This window comes from Hevea brasiliensis, chromosome 14 (assembly GCF_030052815.1).
Source record: "Hevea brasiliensis isolate MT/VB/25A 57/8 chromosome 14, ASM3005281v1, whole genome shotgun sequence".
In the NCBI taxonomy this organism is placed as follows: domain Eukaryota; kingdom Viridiplantae; phylum Streptophyta; class Magnoliopsida; order Malpighiales; family Euphorbiaceae; genus Hevea; species Hevea brasiliensis.
In genome coordinates this window covers 7,363,534-7,381,070 of record NC_079506.1, presented here as the reverse complement: position 1 = coordinate 7,381,070, position 17,537 = coordinate 7,363,534, and the positions used below count along the sequence as shown (strand labels likewise).

Genomic DNA, 17,537 nt, shown 5'->3' with positions numbered 1-17,537 from the left:
CATCCAGTGGCTGAGCCTGTGCCAAGGGTGTTGCCAAAGGACGAGGATCCAAGTTTGGTTAGCAGAAACAAAAGAATGTTGGGGCAACTTTTAGGTACTTTGGAGGTATGCATCAATGAATTCTTTGATTTTTTTTTTTTTAAATTTATTATTGGCCAAGTAGGCTTTTATAAGAAAATTGTTGCCTTTTATTTTGATGTGAAATTGTGTTTTGTGTCATGTTATTTCTTATATTTCTGTTATTAATTTGTATCTGTTGCAGAAATTCCGGAAAGAAGATATGAAACTTTCAGGGACGGAGGCATTTAAGCAAAGGTCAAATGCTTTGCAAAGAGTGAGTATATTATTCCATATCAATCCAGCTTTTTCTTTAGCATGCTTACATTTGAAGTGTTCATTGACTGGAAAAAGCGTTAGCCATGAACTATCGGCTTGGCTGCAGTAATGCAACTCCATCTAATGTCTTTATCTTTGTGAATCAAAAATCAGAGCCCCCAACCCCCAAGACATCTGTAAAAACTACTATTTTGCTTGAGAATTTTGTGCTACAAGTGACTGTGTGAGAATTATCATTTGTACAGCACCACAGCTTGTATTGGGGGTTTCAGATCTTCTGATTGTTTTGTTGGTAGAGTTAATAATGCATCCATAGTTTTGTTTCCCCCTCAAAATGGACATGTTCCTTTTAATAAAAAATGTCTTATAGCCCCACCAATGTCATAAACTGTTGCAAAAATGTTGAATATTATGACATTCCAGTGTTTTGCTAATGTCTTGAACTCCATTAGGCGGAGCAAAGAGCACGAGAAGAAAGTGAAAAGCTGAGGCAGCAAGAGCGTGAACAAATTGCAGAAAAGAGAAGGAGAGATCTGGTTAGTTCTTGAATGTACAAATTATAGTTGTGTTGATGAAACCTTGTATAGTTTCCTTTAACTCTATGGCGAAGCTCACTGTCTTTAATGTTTTCCTTCTACTGAAACAGAGTCTTAGAGCACGTGTTGCTGCCAAAACAGAAGAAAAGAAGTTGGAATTGCTGTTTCTTCGGTGGAGTGAGCACCATAAAAAACTTTGCAATTTTATAAGGTATGTGTTTCTTCCATTTCATATAAAATCTTTTGTGCTTGTTAAACACATTAACATTTAATCAATTGCATTAATATTTTTCTATAACCGATATTCTGTTGCAGGTTATTTTTAACTTTGGTCCACAGTGTCCATATTCACAGTTTTATTGAGACAAAGATAAGTTTCTGTTCATGTGCATAGTAGTGTTGAAGGAACCTGATGAGTGAATGTTCCTGCTGCTTTGCAGGATTTTAGATAGAATTACTTAGTACTTTCTTCATCACTTTTGACACATTGTTAATTATTTCTGGGATGTGTTTTTCAGGACTAAGGCAGAGCCCCCAATTTATTATTTGCCTAACAAGCCATTGGAGGAAGATGCAACCTTGCTTGAGCAACGCAAAGAGCAGGTTAGTTTCCTGCCGTATCAATTGCAATTTGGGTGTCTTCCTTACCCCTACTGGTTGATGTGCAAGCGTTTTAGATATTACACCAATATCATTGTCTTATTATTAATAAAACACTGAATTCCTGGAGAAGGTGGTGGTTTTTTTTTTATTTTTTTTTTATTTTTTAATGCTTTGTCTGCAACGCTATTTTTCAAGTCCCAGTTTTATGGAACGGGCAGGGATTGTGTGTATCGGCGTTGTGCTACAAATAAATGCACTCTGTTTCCGAAAGAGTTCCCTGCTAAATAAAAAGTCGGCTGAGGAAGGTGGGCAGTTGTGCTTCATCTTGCTTGTTGGGAGTTTCAACAATCATCTTCCTCATATTACATTTTTACCCTACTCCCTATGACTCTATTGCTTAGGAGTTTTTTTTTTTTTTTTTTTTTTAATTTTCTTTTAATCTCCTGTTCTTTTCTTTAGGGCCCTCCTCACATGCAGGAGGGAGGGGTGTGGTCTGGAAGGTTTTTGAACATAGTCATCTCCCATTAGATTTGTGTAGAATGTCTCACACATCTGTTCATTACATTTCAGACATTTTCAGAATGGAAGGCTACTAGGAGAGAGGAACTGTCTGAATATCAGAAGCAGATTGCAGAGCAGTATCTTAGCAATGTTGAAAAGGAATTAGAAAGGTGGCAAAATGCAAGGAAAGCAAGGAGACCTAACAATGATGCAAATTTACAGGAAACAATGGACAAAGAATTGGACACCCATAGGCTTGAGCATGGTCCCAAGACAAGAAAGATCCCTGGTGGAAGCAACAATGAAGATGAGGATGATGTAGAAGATATCAATGTTGGGGAGGACGACATGATGGATGATGTGCTGGTAGTTGATGATAATGGTAGAAGGGATGATGAAGCAGCCAAGCCAGAAGCTGGTAGCGCCAGCGCACCCCGAGATAATCTTGATCAGTAATTATTGAAGGCATCCAATGAAATCCTTCGTTCAGGTTATTCACTTGCTAGGTTTATCTTGTCTTCTGTACTTGCTTGCTTTTTTTAGGTTCTCTCTCTTTTTAAAAAAATTTTTTTTTTGGTTTCTTTTATTTGTTTTCTCTTTGACGTCCTATCTTGATGTTTTTAATGCATTTAGGATTAAGTACTTAAAAAGCACGAATGGTTATTTTTTTAGGATGAATTTTTATATATTACTGCATGTTCATGTTGAGGAGTTGCTTGATTATCTCAAGACTTCATTCATGGATTCCCTTCTCATTATTAAATTATTAATTTAGCTAAAAACAAAAAAAATGGGCAAGAGGTTTTGGTGCAGTATGCTCTAAAGGCAGTGCACAAATGAAGGGGTAGCCAGACAAATATATACAGCCTTATAAAAATCAAAGGAAAGGAAATGCCAGCCTCAGTACCTGCGGGCTCTGTTCATCAACCCCACCACTTCATGGAATTTCATTTCTTTCTTTTCTTGTGTCTCTGCGGAATAATCTGGTCTGCAAAACAATCAAGAACACTCGGTGGTTGGTTTGGATAATTTCTCCAATACTTTAAGTTAGTATTGGAAAACTGGAGGATTAAACATTAGGTCCGCTTTTTATTGGAAAATATCATTCTTGAAATTTTTATTTCCCTCTTCTCAAATCGGATTAATACTTGAAATGTTTAATGGCTACAATTCACATGATAAGTTGCTAAACTTTAGAAACTTGTAAATTCTATTTAAAATTTGTTTGATATTGTGGTGTAAAATTATTTTAATATATTTTAAAATATTATTAAAAATAAATTTAAAACTTTTTTTAAATTATTTTATAATGATTAACAGTGAAAAGATTGAGTAGGAAAAATTAACTTTTAATAAATTCAACTAATATGTTTTGAGTGATATTTATTTAATAATAATATTAAATATACTCTTATTTTTTTATTTGACTTGCTGAATGACATGTAATATAATGAAAATATAATAACTATTTCATATTAAATCATTATTTTTAAATTTAAAAGGATTGGTATGTTACATTGTGTTTCAAGAGTTTGATGGGTGATATTATTTTTCAGGTATTGTTATATAGTGTTCTCTATTTAATTTTTTTTTTATATATTTTTTAAGTATTTTAATACTTAAAATAAGTAAATTTTTATTAAATAATAAAATTCTATATCTTTAAACAATATCTTTATTATATTATTATATTTTTATTTTTTACAAAATTTTTGTTAAAAATTTAAGAGATAAAAATTAATAGAAAATAGAAAATAATATTTAATTAATAAAAAAATAAAATATATAAAAAATAAAAAATAAAATAATTTATAAAAATTTAAGATATTATTTAATTTTTATATATTAAAATTAATATATATATATATATATATATATATATATTAAAATTATTTGTAGCCACTCATTTCCATTGATTTAAAATTGAAGTTTAATTATTATTGTTATTTATTAAAATTTTTTGTTAATAATTATTATTTAAATATTAAAGTGGTCTTTTTTTAAACTTATTTTTCTGTCTACTCAACTCGTGCGCATGTTCAATCTCGCTGGCTTTTGCATTCCACTCTTCTTTCCCCTTCTCTCTCTGTCTCCACCGCCTTGAAGAGCAGAGGAGGGTACTGTAGCGAGAGAAACCAAGGACCAGAGAGACTAGAGAGAGAAGAGAAGAGAGAAGGAAAGAGGGCTGGCAACTTTCACTTTCGGAGGAAACTAATTCCCTGAAAATGCCACCACCGACACAACAGAGCACTAGCCTGAACGCTGACCACAGACCATCACGCCCACCCCAGCATTCAGACACCCACCACCACCACCATCCGTACTACCCAACATCGTCGTCTTCCAACTCAGCCTCCTTGAAAGGCTGCTGTTGCTGTCTCTTCCTCCTCTTCTCCTTCCTCGCTCTCCTTGTCCTCGCTATCTTACTTATCATTATTCTCGCCGTCAAGCCTAAAAAACCTCAGTTCGATCTCCAACAAGTCGGCGTCCAGTACATGGGCATCTCGGCTTCAAATCCCAGTTCGCTTGACCCGACCACCGGCACAACCACCATCGCTACTGGCCCCACCACAGCTTCACTGTCTTTAACCATCCACATGCTATTCACCGCCGTTAATCCCAACAAGGTTGGGATCAAGTACGGGGAGTCCAAATTCACTGTCATGTACCATGGGATTCCTTTGGGCAAAGCTTCGGTTCCTGGGTTTTTTCAGGAGGCCCATAGCGAGCGTCAGGTGGAAGCCACCATTTCTGTCGATCGCTATAGCTTGATCCAGGCCAATGCTGCTGATTTGATAAAGGATGCTTCGTTGAATGATAGAGTGGAGCTTCGGGTTCTGGGTGAAGTTGGTGCTAAGATCCGTGTCCTAGACTTCGACTCCCCTGGAGTACAGGTCAGCCATTTTACCCATTTTCCTTTTCTTTCTATCTTTCTGTATCAACTTTTGTTTTCTTGTTCATAATTTTTGACTTCTGATTTCTAATATTGGCTTTACCTTACATTAAATATCCAGCATTGCCCATTTCTAATTTTGGCTTATAATTTCTTTCACCCAAGCTAATTTTTGCTCTAGTTTCTGAACTTTTTGATGTGGGTTCTTTCTAGGCTTAGGATTTCTAGTTCCTAACTAATTTGTGGTTTCTGGATCTTTTCTAGGCATAAAATTTTTGAGCATTACCTTATTGGGTTTAATCTTTCCTGTTCTTCAATTTCTATACATCCGAATTGTACACTACTCAGTATTTATGTTTCTGACTTTAGCTTCAATTTCTCATTATATTTGCTTCTCCATTCATATTTTTGTATGAATAAAGTTTTGGCTAAGCTTTCTCCAGAAATGGGTTTTGGTCTTTCGTTAGTTTTTCCAGTTAGCGCAGTCGTGGAGGGGGCTGGTCGGCTCTGTACCAGCGAAATCCACCAACGTCTGTCTCACTCTTGCTTAGGCTTTTCCTTTTGCCTCATCAATTACTGTGGAAGAGCATGTGTTTTCCTGGGTACTTTCTTTCTTGAAAGGGATATTCTTGCTCATCGACCCTCTTGTTTTGGCCTATTTATATATCTGACCCCGATGAGCATCTTTTCTTTGCTATTAGTGCCCTTTGCTTTTTGGTGCACCTGCGCTGGTGACCCTCATGGGGTGTCTTTTTCGGTCCCTTTTCTTTCAAGAAATTAGTGATTCTTGGATTTCTTTATGCCTTAATCCTGTCTTTTCAGTTCTTTAAAAAGCACCAAAAAAGGTTGCTTAGAGCAGTTCTTTAACTTTAATTTTATCGTTGATGGCCGCTAATTGGTAATTACCAGCATAATTTCTTTCTTTTCAAGAGCTTTCTTAAAACGCACCAATGGTGTCTGGACTATGCGGAATGAGATTTATAAGCAATAGTTTTTTACCATGGCTAGCTCGTGGTTTTCATTCTCTTAGAAACCTATCCTAACTACCCACGTGCCATTTATTCCCCTTGGCTAATTTGTCTAATAGCATGTATTTTGACTTGGGTAAGGTAGTTCTTGATTCTTGCGAGCTATTTTAGCAAGAAATATAAACCCCAAGATGCTAGCCACTGGTGCATGTGAATGGTGGATTCATGTGTGTCTCATCATATCATGCATATTGATATTTCCCTTTACATTATTAGACAGGAACCAAGTTCCCTCCCTCTCAAATGAATTGTAAATCTCATGAGAAGGACTGGCTTGTGGGAGAGGAGAGCGCAGCATGGTCCCACCCAGTATTTTGAGCAATTATTGTTAGTAGTTCCCAGTACACTTCACGCACCATGTGAGGGACCATTGGAAACCGTGGAAGGTGGGATTTCATGGTCTACCATTTCTTTGTCCAATAACCAGAAGGTTTTGGGATTCACAGTTTATGGTAACAATGCAAAATAACACATGAGCATGGATTGGTTTGTTTTGTGGTAAAAAATGTCAAAACTTCATTCCTCATTTTTTAGCCTTAGGGAAGAAAAGGTCTTGTTCCGTTTCTTAGCATGTGAATTGGTGATTTTTGGGGCCCTTGTGGCCCCTAGGAAAGAGATGTGATGGGATCCAAAGTTTGGCTGGGCTGGAAGGTGCAAGTTAAAATTTTTCTCTGATCTTTTGTGGGGTTCTTGTAGTAGGCAATTGGGCATCATCCATTAATTGCTTGGATCTTACTAAAGCCTGCATGTGCCTTCTACATTAATGTTTCAGATAATGTCTTTTTTGGTACACCATGGAGAAATTAATGTTTCAGATGTACAGAAGATGGAGATCTATTAGCTCCTAATAAAGTGTGTTTGGGGACAGTTTAGTTATGAAAATTGAGAAATCTACCTTGCAGCCACTAGCTCAAGGTGAATTGATCTTTCAACTTGTTGCTTGCTTCAAATTGCAGGGATCTGGAAATGGGCATTTTGTATAGCTACAGGACTAGGCTGAGAGGCACTGCTCATGCCAATCATTTCTCAGTAATATGATTGCCCACAGTAATAAACAGTAACAAAAAATAATGTCTCTGTAGTGTGGCATGTCAGATTGGAATTCATATTTTTCAACATCATTATGGAGGCTATATTAGCGCGTGCCTACCACTCGCTTGAAAGGTTGCCTGTTGCCAACTTGCTTTTTTGACAAAATAAACAAAGAGAGCAAATAGGTACAGTGACACTATGTCATAGTGTTGTACTGAGTTAGTTCTTAATTATTTTTTTTTATATTTTATTATTCACTTCTAATATTTTATTCATTCACTTCATGCAAATATATTATTATTTTTTATATATTTTTTGCACTTATTTATGTGTTTTTATAAACAAAACAAGAACCCAACATGTTGCTGCATTAGCAGTAGTGTCTGTAATATAATAAACTATAGTAAAATAGAAATTTAAATATTTGACAATTCTTATCTTTTCTAAGAGTTTTAGAAATATGAAAGAAAAAGAAGGAAATGGAAAATTTATTCCCATTTCCCACTAATGTTGCTGGCATGAATAATTTTTTCTTTGACATTTTCTTTTCCTTCAAAAACATCTAATTTGGGTCTGGATGAACAGGTATCAGTGAACTGTGCAATAATGATAAGTCCAAGGAAGCAGGCTCTTACTTACAAGCAGTGTGGATTTGATGGACTAAGCGTTTGACTAAGCCGTACCTGGGCAAAAACAATGGGCACATATGAAAAATATGAAAGGAAGAATTTCCCACACAACACCAACCCACCCCCTCTCTTGTTAAATTTTTTCCCCTCTCCTTAGATAAGAGAGAATGTGTAGAAAGCAAAGAGAAGGTTAGAAAGTAGAAAGCATATTAAGACTGGAGACCTATATCCTCTCGTGGATAAATGAAATTGGATGGAAGGTAAGCAAATAAGTGGTAAAAGAGAAATGGGGATATTCTAATTGGGAAATCAAAATGTTTTTCCCAAGATTTTGCAGATTTTTATATTGGTTTACTCCATGAAAGCAAAAAAAAAAAAAAAGAAGCTGATTGCTTGTATAAAGTGTAATTCTCATGTAATTCCACACCCAATTAGCCTCTCTCTCTCTTTCTTTCTTTCTTTTTCTTTCTATCCTCTGAATTGTGGTGTGTTGGTACATCAAGCACACGTATCGTTTTATGGATTCATCAAGTTGAGTGTATATGTTTAAATATAGATTAGAATCACTTGTATATTTTTAGGATTTTTTTTTTATTAAAATATTTTGGATGAATATAGTAAGTTATATTTACCATCTCATTTATTGAATTAAAAATTCATGGTTAGGAATTTACTTTTTAGTATATAATGATGAAAATTTAAATTTAAGTTTTTTAAATTTTATTTGCTAATTTATAATCAAAAGATTAAACTAAATGAAATATAATAAATTTCTTGAAATAAAAAGAGTTATGCTTTCATGGTACTGCCAGTTGCCATTATAAGAAGTAATATAATATGCAGAATGGTGGAAGTAAAATTGGTGGAATGTAATTTTACTTTTGAATAATGGAGAAAAATTATGAAAATAAGTCTTTAAAATTATTTTTTAAAAAATAACTTTGATATGCTGAAATTGTTTTAAAAAATATCTTTTAGGGAGTCTTTGATAGTAATGAATTTTACAAAGTTTTATGGAACTCATTTGTTAATGTAAATTTTTAGTATTTGATTTAAATAAAAATTTATTATAATATAATTAAATTTTATCAAAATTGATACTGATAAAATTTGTAAATAAATTTTAAATATAAAATTATATATATTTTAAATTATAAAATTATTATCTTATTATATATTATATTATTTTATTTTAAATATAAAATTCATTTCATATTTAAAATAAAATATACTAAATAAAAAAATTATTTATAAATAAATTTTATCATAAAATTATAAAATTTATTTATAAATGAAATAAATTTTAATATAAAATTAAATCAAATAAGCTTTAATGAAAATTTTAAGATTTTGTTTGGTTTGACTTTATTATAATTTTTATTTTATTTATAAATAAATTTTATAATAAAATTTATTCATAGAATTTATTTATAAATAAAATTTTTTATTTATTATATTTTATATTAAATATAAAATTTATTTTAAATAAAATAAATTTTATGTTCAAAGTAAATAAAATAAAATAATATATAATAGAATAATAATTTTATTACTTAAAATATATATAATTTTAATTTTAAAATTTATTTATAAATTATATTAATTTTAATAAAATTTAATTTAATTAAAATAAATTTCATAAAATTAATTATTAAGAATTATAATTAAATTTTTATAAATTAAATATTAAAATTTTAAATTTATAAATACATTCCATAAAATTTTATTAAATTTATTTATATTAAATATTATACATAAGAAAAAAAAAATAATGATAAAAAAGAAAAAATCAGACAAAGAAAAACCTAGAGAGGCCCAGGAATCCGCCACGTAAACCCTAACCATCTGATCCCTCCTCCAACTCTAAATATCCAAATTAAAACCCGCCCATTCAGTCTGCTTCACTGACACTACAAAAAATCCAAAAAAAAATCCAAAAGCTCAAAGCTCACGCAGATGAGACCGTCACCGCTGGTATTCAACTCTTTCCAAAAGCCCTCCAATCGATCTCTAATTTTAACCTTTTTTTCTTCCTTCACTTTCCGTTTGGTTCACGAGAAAAACTCGAGGGAAATATAAAGAATCTGAGTGCGTGCGTGTGTTTTTTTTTTTTTTTTGAAAATTTTATCTTGTTTTCTTGGTAAACGAGCTGGAAGAGCTAATGGGATTTTGTTTTTGGCGATTTTTTCTCAGAGAAAATGGATCGGTACCAGAAGGTAGAGAAGCCAAAGGCTGAGACAGCTATTAGTGAGAACGAATTGAGGATTACTGCTCAATGGAGGATGAGGAATTACATTTCCTATGCTCTTTCTCTTCTCCAGGTTATATTCTTTTCACGCCCTACCTTCACTTAGTTTTTGGTGCTCTCTGTTTGGACTCTAGTGGCTTAAGTTGCTTTATTATTATTTTACTCAAGTAGTTGTGTCTAGTTAAAAGCTCTGCTTTCAGTCTTTCAACTAAATAGAGTGGGAAACTGAATGGGGCCTGATTTCTGTGAGATTTTCTAGTCGAATTATATATCTTTCTGTTTGTCTGAGTTTGCTCTGGTGTATGTTAGTTCATACTTGCTATTTTATTTTTTAAATTTTTGGTAGAATATCAGCAAATGTGATTACCATAATAATTTTTCAGGTGATACTTGGGCGGTGTTTTTGGCGCGCCGGGCCGTGGCGCCGCGGGGGGTGGGGGGGAAGGCTGTAGTCTTAGGTACCGGTGCACACATTTTCATACATGTGTGACTGTGTGCGGGCATGTTTGTGCATCCATGCAATACACGTATGAATATATTTGCGTACATATTTGCTTGTTTGTGCGTGGATGTACATGTTGTTGAATTTATTTTCTTTCCACTTTTTATTTATGGTTTGCATCGCATAAAATTAACGTGTTTTTCTATTATCAGGCTGTTTTTTAATGCTGTGTTTTATATTCCTACAGGACAAATGCACTGATGAGGTTGTCCTGAAAGCTACGGGTAGAGCTATCAACAAGACTGTGATGATTTCTGAATTGCTCAAGGTGTCTAACTTTCTATTTGATTTTATTATATATTTAGTCTCTTTTTTTTTGGCTGTTGGCTCCCTTGTGTGCCATAGCAATATTTATGTAGAAAAATCTTTTTGAAATGGGATGATATCTTGTTTTGGTGACACTGTTTATGATATTTTAACTTCTCAAAATTAGTTAATTTAGACAAAAAATACTTGGTGATACATTTTTGGAATATAGAATATATCTCAACAGTTATGTTGAAATGCATCCCTTGTAGAGATGAGTTGTTGGTCTTCATCAAATCACATCAATTGGATCTGTTGATATAACTGACACTTGGGAACCCTTAGAAGAAGGTCTACTTCCGTAAGAATCAAAATTTCTTTTTTCAATTTATTCATTTATTCTTTAATACTATTATTGCTATAATTCTTATGACTGGTGCATGTCTACTTGTGCAGCCTAGAAACCAACCCGCCATATTTCAGTTATCACGATTACCCTGTCTAAGAAGGAGCTTAATTTGTCTTCTATCGGGTAAGTAGCAAAAGTAAATATGTATTTTGAGATCATGGTTATATGTTGAATGAATGGTGGATATAGGCTATCAATTTATAGTACAGATGTAAATTTAGTTCAGATTTAATCTTATAAACAAGTTTATGTAGCAGTTTTTTGGTTGCTCTGGAAGTCTCAGATGGATCATCGATTGTGTTGTCAATTAAGATGTGTGAGATCAACTAAAGTGCAGTGCTCTTATTGTGTTGTCAATGTGATTATAGAATATAGCTTAGTTTTGTTATTCTAGGTCTTATAAATTATATCAATCAGCAAGGAATAGCTTATCCCCTTTCTTTCTTTCTTCTTTGGAATGAAATTTATTATTTTATATGAAAAAATAAAACAATTCTTTTTTTTGTTGCCGCATCTATTTGTAAGTCATTTTCCCCCATTTGTGCGTCTATGAGTTAGTATGGGAAGGAGTGAGAAGGGGAAGGGGGAGGTCTAAGATGATGTGGGGAGATATCGAGGTGAACCTGGTGTGTAATAGAGTTGGATGGTGAAAAAAGATCCATATATTCAACCTCAACTAGTTTGGGATTAACGGCCTGTTTGGTTTAACTATTGAATACAACTGATAACTGTTAGCAGATGGCTGATAGCTGGTAGCTGATAATAGCTGATTTATGTTAAGTGTTTGGTAAAATTATGTTTAGCTGATGTTGTTGATATGTGAAATGACTAATAAGGATATATATTATATAATTTATTTTATTATTGAAATAAATATAAAATTATAAATTTATTATATTATATTATTTATTTTATTATTAAATTAAATAAACAATTATCAAATTAATATATTATATCATTTATTATATTATTAAAATAAAAATATAATTATTAATCTATTATATTATATTATTTATTTTATTTTGAAATAAGAAAATAATTAATTTTTTTAAAAAATAATTAAATAATTTAAAAAATATAGATAAAATAACAAAGTAATTATTATTGTTAATAAAGAAAAAACTTATAATTAATTTTAAGTTTTTAGATATAAATAAATATTTTACATTTTATGTTATTAATAAAAAATATTTTAACAAAGTTGAAATGTGTTAATTAAAATGTTAAAATTATAAATGAAAAATATAAAAGTATTAATAATATTAATTTTTGAGTTAAATAAAAAAGGATAATATGGTCAAAATAAAAAATAAAATCAAATCAGCTATCAGCTGATGAGAAACAGCTCTAAAAATAGAGCTGATACAAACTGCAGCTGATGGGTACCATATCAGCTACCCATCAGCTATCAGTTTTATTTTTTAAAACTTACCAAACACTCTAGTTCACTTGTTTGGGTGTCTATCAGTTATCAACTGCACCGAACAGGTGAACCAAACACCCCTTAAAGCTTAGTTGTTGTGTTTGTGGGTGACTTGTATTTGGGAAATATTTCAAGCCCATTTTGCTCCTTTTCCACATGACCTGGGCGGCCCCAAGGGATGATCATTTTTGCTCTTTGAACTTACTTTTTGTTCTTGCATTCCTATTCCTCTTTATCTCACTTCACTTTTAGAAAAGATCAAATTCACTGTTTTTCGTAGTCAGTCAGAGGGGATTACAATTTTTTTAGTACATGCTTTATTTATTTTTTCCCCCCATCCTTTTAAGTCTATAATGATTGCATATAGCATGCTTTATTGAACTTTTGCCCTCCCTTAAATGACAGATATCAGCCCCCAATCCCAGCTGATCAAGTAAAGCCATTAGCTGAATATGATGACGAGCGAGGTAAGCTCACATTTCTCATAGGTGCTTATTTCCTTTTCTGCTATCTCTGTTGGTGCATATGCATTTCTTCATCCAATATCTGCAGCTTAAGTTTAATATTATACTTTATTTGCAATTCACATGCAAAGCAAAGGTAGTAGTGGTCAAGGAAGAAATATAGCATAGATAGTTTCCCTGGTTTGATATTGTTAGAAAATATTACTTTTTTGAAGTTGCAATTTAATTTTCTAATGAAAATAAGCATAAATCAGCTGCTCTTAACCATAAAGGGATAGGACTGAAATTGGAGTGGAGCCAAGGCCTTATTCCAGGGTGCAAGGAAATCTTTTGTTAGAAGTGATGTATAGGTACCCCAAATTCTTGGGATAAATGCTTAGTTGAGTTGAGTTGATGTATAGATACAAAAAGTATGTCAAACTTATGCTACCTAACCACAGGAGACTTCTACGAGGAAAATGGAAGTTAAACTAATAGAAAGACAAAACTTGTAGATTACTAAAATCAGTTGGTGTTAAAGAACTCATCAAAAAAGTAACAACTAACTGATCTTCTTAAACTTAAAGTGAATGCTTGGCAGTCTCTCTGATGATTTTGCAAGCCTACGTTGCACCAGAGACTGGGTTTGTTATGATGGGGTGACAACTTGATGAAGCTAAATTGGTGCATTCGTTCATGCCACTGTATTCTTGTGAACTTAATCTATTATGTTGTGAAAGTTGCAATATCCCAGATTTCTGTTGTTATTATGTAGGTAATAGCAATGGTGTAGCAGAAAATAGCAATGGGGGTTGGGATGGTGGTCGACGATATGGTAGTAGAGGTCAAGATCGAGGGCGCGGTTTCCGTGGGCTTGGAAGAGGTTATGGTGGTGGAAACATGAAAAAGGATTCAGGTTATTACAATGGTTATGGTGGATCAGGGGGATTGCCTGCTCAAACCCGTGGTAAGTTCCTTTTCCATTGATGATTGTTTTGCAGTCCTTTCCTGTTATTTTCTTGGTTAGTTGCCTTATATACACCGCAATATGTGAACAATCTCCCCTGTTATTTTTTTCCCACTAAGTACTAACCTCCTCTTCTCGTAGGCTTGCCTCCTCTTTTTTCATGATCGTGCCTTCCCTTTTTAATGGTGAGTTAAGACATAGGACAGTGGTTCATTCAATCATTGCTTCATGGGATTTCTTACAGGTCGTGGGCGTGGCAGGGGAAGGCCTCATGGTCGTGGTCAAGGTGTTAGAACTGGCGGGCCAATCCAAGCAGCTGCATGACTGGCAGTGTCAAGCATTTGAGATAAAACGTAAGTTTCCAGCGTGAAAAGATGGATTGGATGCCTGATCTGCACTTAACTTTTCATCAGATGGAAATTGTTTCTGTAAGCTGCATTTTTGTAGTTAGGTATAATTATTCACTTTATCATTAGTCAGTAGTTGTTACAGAAGTGTTACTTCGCCACATTAGTGTTGTACAATTCATAACTCCTAATTTTTTCCCCTATAAATAACAGAGCAGTGCATTCATTCGATTTTGTAGTGGCATTATTCTGTACCAGACCAATATTTACTTCCATTGCTATGGTCAATTGGCAAGAAATTCAGTTTTTCGTATCATAATATCTTCAAACAATTTGAAAGTGGTTTTACTTCACTGACCAATCATTAACAATTTATTGAGGGTTTGGGATGGAAAGAAGGTTTACTGGCAGCATGAATTTGTATATGTATATACACACGCGCGCGCGCACACACACACACACACAAACACAAACACACACGTGCGCGCAATCAAGTGGTATACAGACTATATAGGGACGTGATAGCTAACTCTGAAGTAATTTTCTCATTGGGAAGAGCTAATTACAAATTTCTTACCAGTGGATTCTTTTCCTGAGTTGAATTTTACCTGATTTGTTATCAGAAGTTGCATCACTTTTCCCTAGTGATGAGCTTTATCAAGTAACATTAGACTTTCAACATAAGGATGTAGGAAAATACAATCGCCTAGTTTCTTATGAATCCCAAGGCTCTTGGTCTGCTGCTTCTCTAAATCGTATAAAACGATCTCCCCTTCACTGAAGCTCAATAGCAATTCTCCACTTTTCCTAAATCTTAATGCTCTAGGTATTAATCCCTCTTGAGTCTCAACAATGAACACCTTAATCCATGACCCAAGATCACCATACTTCTTCATTAACCATAGATGACACAGATAATTTGAGTCTAGTGTGAAAACTGCAATGTTTGACTCCTTGTACACAAGTACAGATCGAATCTCTTCATTGAAAGTTTCCGGTAGCAGATTGTCGCGCAAAACCTCGTCACCCACATCAAAACCCAGAACCAACATCCTATCCTGAGCATTCTTCGGAGAAGCAATAAAATGGAAAACTCCTTTGACGAATGCCTCCGAAAAAGAATCGAGGATTTCATATTTTAGCACTAGTGTAGGAAGACACTTCCAAGAACCTGAAAGAAGAGAATAAACCTCAATTGTAGACTGATCATTCTCGGTGGATGCAGCGATTCTCAACACTTTGTAGTCATCTGTGTGTAGGTCATACCCAAAACCAACAAAAGCCTGGTAACCACCATGGGTTTTGAAGGTGATATTTGGCTTGGGGAGGGTTAAGGTCTTCCTGATGCAGGGGTTCCATAAAGTGAAGGCATTGCCACAACCCCAAAAACTATCTGCGAAGCAAATCAAGCCATTGCAAGAACCAATGATACTGTAATACTGCTTGAGTTTTGAAGGTTTGTCCAGATTCATATATTCTGTAAATTTGTCATTGTCAAAATGGAGGGATAAGTGCTCTTCATGATTATAGAAATTTCTGAGAAGAAATAGGGAATCATTAGCTGAAGAAAGGCCTTGTTTGAGATGAGTGGAAAAGAAAACAGCGTTTTTAATGAGCGAGTACCAAGATTTGCATATGCATGTGCATCTTACAAGGGATATAACAGGCAATTTCAGAAGAATTTCTACAATCACTTCTTGAGGTAAACAGGCTGGCCTTTTCATTCTTCCTTTGGAAGAATTTGAGACTAAAAACAGCAAAAATTTTAATGGGAAATGAGATGAGATGAGAAGAGCTTCACAATTACTCACAGAAAAGAAGAAATTCTTCCTTTGGGGTTTTGATTTAGCCCAGGATTATAAGATGCACCCTTCTGGATTGGAAAATCATGAAGAAAGAGACCAAAAAGAGAAATCTGAAACATGCCACATACTCTAGTTGTGTGATTTATTCTTTGTCCAAGAGAAGGTAAAAATAGTACTGCTGATATAATGCAGAGCAAGAATCCGGACATTGAAGCCGGCCAAGTTTCACTATGCAACATCTTTATTTTAATATTTTTTGTTGTCTTTTCTTGCAATCATGTATTTGTAGACTTGATCGCACTCGTTCTCTGTCAATACAAAAAAAATAACCTGCAAGCCAAGATGATAAAGACTTGCTGAATATTGAATATATTGAATAAAGTACATTCTTTTGGATGCTTGAATTGGATTTGCATAATACAACCTAAGGAAAGAAAACTCCATCCATAACTTCTCTGTCAGGCTTTCTGTCTTAATGTGTTCAAACAAGGTGCTTTTTAGATAATTCCTGCGGACAAGTGGGATTTCAATAATCTTTCGAGGAAAATACAGGAATATGCGCATATGCAGGAATCATAATTTATCTATTGCTAGGAATTGGTATCCAAAGAGGCTGTGCTTGGAGATCACAGATATTTGACTTTATGAGTTCAAAGAGGTAACATTGTTAAAAGTTGCTTCGGAAACAAAGGTAGGAGAGGGTCTATTTTCAGAGTTTTTTTTTTTTTTTTGTTGCGAAGAGCATTGACCCATTTGGTGTCTAAGAGGGCAGACAGGATTTGATAATGGATGCAAGAACTTGTTAATCTGCGATCTGCTTTAAGCATATTCGCAAACAGGTTGCCCTTTCTCTATTATGCCTCCAATATCTTTCATTTGCTAAGATTCTATGGCATGAAGAAAGGAAAAGGAAATGCTCTTTCTCTCTAGAGGAAAAAGAAAAACACTGGTTTAGGCCTTGCGGGTGATCAACTCTCATCATCAGGCTTTTGACAACAACAGGTCGTCGAGAGGAACCATGAATTGATGGACTTCAGTTTGTTTGTATGTTATAGGAGTTTCTGTTGGATCATCTAGAGGAAATGACACTAATTTTACTACGAAAGTGAGTAGTCGTTCAGTGAAAATCAGCGTGCTGTTTGAAGAAAATGATTGGCTGCTTTAGCCAAAAATATTAGTGCTTTCAGCCCAATTGAATTAAGTTCTTTCATTTACAATATACACACCCAAATGGATAGAGAAAACCAGAAAAGGAAATTACTTTTACAGCAAGCCTTAAGTGGATTGTATAAAAACTCCCATGAGCAAACTCATGCATGCTATGCAAAGATTTCTTACAAGTGGAACCTTGTTCTGGCCTGCTTTCTCCTTACCTAGACATTAATAATTGGCTATGGCTTATCAAGTAATGCTAAGCTTTCCACATAAGTACATAGAAAGTGGTCGCCTCGTTTGTTATGAATATTAATACTCTTCCTTTGCTGTTTCTCTGCATCATATGAAACAATGCCCTTGGTGCTACTTCTGTAAAAGTCCAACAGTAACTCCCCACTTTTCCTTAGTCCCAATGCCCTTGGCACTGCTTCTCC

At 33.9% G+C, this 17,537-nt stretch overlaps 4 protein-coding genes and 1 non-coding gene across 12 annotated transcripts; 4 read left to right on the top strand and 1 right to left on the bottom strand.

The window, feature by feature from the left end:
* The first annotated feature begins 6 nt into the window (after positions 1 to 6).
* LOC131173227 (uncharacterized) lies at positions 7 to 2,687 on the top strand. Its single transcript, XM_058135228.1, has 6 exons — positions 7 to 105; positions 263 to 334; positions 789 to 872; positions 983 to 1,083; positions 1,391 to 1,475; positions 2,046 to 2,687. The coding sequence occupies exons 1-6, from the start codon at positions 76 to 78 to the stop codon at positions 2,430 to 2,432; spliced, it is 759 nt and encodes a 252-aa protein (XP_057991211.1). The 5' UTR covers positions 7 to 75; the 3' UTR covers positions 2,433 to 2,687.
* On the top strand, positions 1,687 to 1,840 carry LOC131173724 (small nucleolar RNA snoR135). The gene has a single exon (XR_009144037.1). It is a non-coding gene; the product is annotated as a small nucleolar RNA snoR135 (small nucleolar RNA).
* Positions 2,688 to 3,893: 1,206 nt separating the features above from the next.
* Positions 3,894 to 8,113, top strand: LOC131168759 (uncharacterized). Of its 4 annotated transcripts, none has more exons than XR_009143503.1 (3): positions 3,974 to 4,870; positions 6,114 to 7,114; positions 7,515 to 8,113. XR_009143503.1 is itself a non-coding variant. In XM_058135274.1 (2 exons), the coding sequence occupies exons 1-2, from the start codon at positions 4,202 to 4,204 to the stop codon at positions 7,599 to 7,601; spliced, it is 756 nt and encodes a 251-aa protein (XP_057991257.1). In that variant the 5' UTR covers positions 3,894 to 4,201; the 3' UTR covers positions 7,602 to 8,113. The 4 variants fall into 4 exon arrangements, 1 of the variants encoding a protein (XP_057991257.1); XR_009143504.1 differs by having other exon boundaries at positions 3,975 to 4,870; positions 6,854 to 7,114; XR_009143505.1 differs by having other exon boundaries at positions 3,975 to 4,870; positions 6,118 to 7,114.
* Positions 8,114 to 9,393: 1,280 nt separating this feature from the next.
* On the top strand, positions 9,394 to 14,374 carry LOC110670590 (uncharacterized). 5 transcript variants are annotated; one of them, XR_009143643.1, is made up of 8 exons: positions 9,394 to 9,532; positions 9,752 to 9,879; positions 10,496 to 10,576; positions 10,827 to 10,915; positions 11,011 to 11,086; positions 12,792 to 12,853; positions 13,605 to 13,796; positions 14,041 to 14,374. XR_009143643.1 is itself a non-coding variant. In XM_058135611.1 (4 exons), exons 2-4 carry the CDS (start codon positions 9,757 to 9,759, stop codon positions 12,813 to 12,815), a joined length of 228 nt encoding a protein of 75 aa, XP_057991594.1. In that variant the 5' UTR covers positions 9,411 to 9,646; positions 9,752 to 9,756; the 3' UTR covers positions 12,816 to 13,595. The 5 variants fall into 5 exon arrangements, 1 of the variants encoding a protein (XP_057991594.1); XR_009143644.1 differs by having other exon boundaries at positions 9,415 to 9,646; positions 13,938 to 14,374; XR_009143642.1 differs by having other exon boundaries at positions 9,428 to 9,646.
* Positions 14,375 to 14,740: 366 nt separating this feature from the next.
* Positions 14,741 to 16,115, bottom strand: LOC110670601 (F-box/kelch-repeat protein At3g06240-like). Its single transcript, XM_021832705.2, has one exon. It carries the CDS (start codon positions 15,865 to 15,867, stop codon positions 14,785 to 14,787), a length of 1,083 nt encoding a protein of 360 aa, XP_021688397.2. The 5' UTR covers positions 15,868 to 16,115; the 3' UTR covers positions 14,741 to 14,784.
* Between the last annotated feature and the right edge of the window lie 1,422 nt (positions 16,116 to 17,537).

What these genes read in the sequence shown, in the direction of transcription:
- LOC110670601 (XM_021832705.2), bottom strand. Translation starts at nt 15,867, where the DNA reads ATGAAAAGGCCAGCCTGTTTACCTCAAGAAGTGATTGTAGAAATTCTT.
- LOC131168759 (XM_058135274.1), top strand. Translation starts at nt 4,202, where the DNA reads ATGCCACCACCGACACAACAGAGCACTAGCCTGAACGCTGACCACAGA. An exon ending in TCGACTCCCCTGGAGTACAG is followed by an intron (nt 4,871 to 7,514) that starts GTCAGCCATTTT and finishes CTGGATGAACAG; the next exon opens with GTATCAGTGAACTGTGCAAT.
- LOC131173227 (XM_058135228.1), top strand. Translation starts at nt 76, where the DNA reads ATGTTGGGGCAACTTTTAGGTACTTTGGAG. An exon ending in AACTTTTAGGTACTTTGGAG is followed by an intron (nt 106 to 262) that starts GTATGCATCAAT and finishes TATCTGTTGCAG; the next exon opens with AAATTCCGGAAAGAAGATAT. An exon ending in AAACTTTGCAATTTTATAAG is followed by an intron (nt 1,084 to 1,390) that starts GTATGTGTTTCT and finishes TGTGTTTTTCAG; the next exon opens with GACTAAGGCAGAGCCCCCAA.
- LOC110670590 (XM_058135611.1), top strand. Translation starts at nt 9,757, where the DNA reads ATGGATCGGTACCAGAAGGTAGAGAAGCCAAAGGCTGAGACAGCTATT. An exon ending in ATGCTCTTTCTCTTCTCCAG is followed by an intron (nt 9,880 to 10,495) that starts GTTATATTCTTT and finishes ATATTCCTACAG; the next exon opens with GACAAATGCACTGATGAGGT. An exon ending in TGATTTCTGAATTGCTCAAG is followed by an intron (nt 10,577 to 12,791) that starts GTGTCTAACTTT and finishes CTTAAATGACAG; the next exon opens with ATATCAGCCCCCAATCCCAG.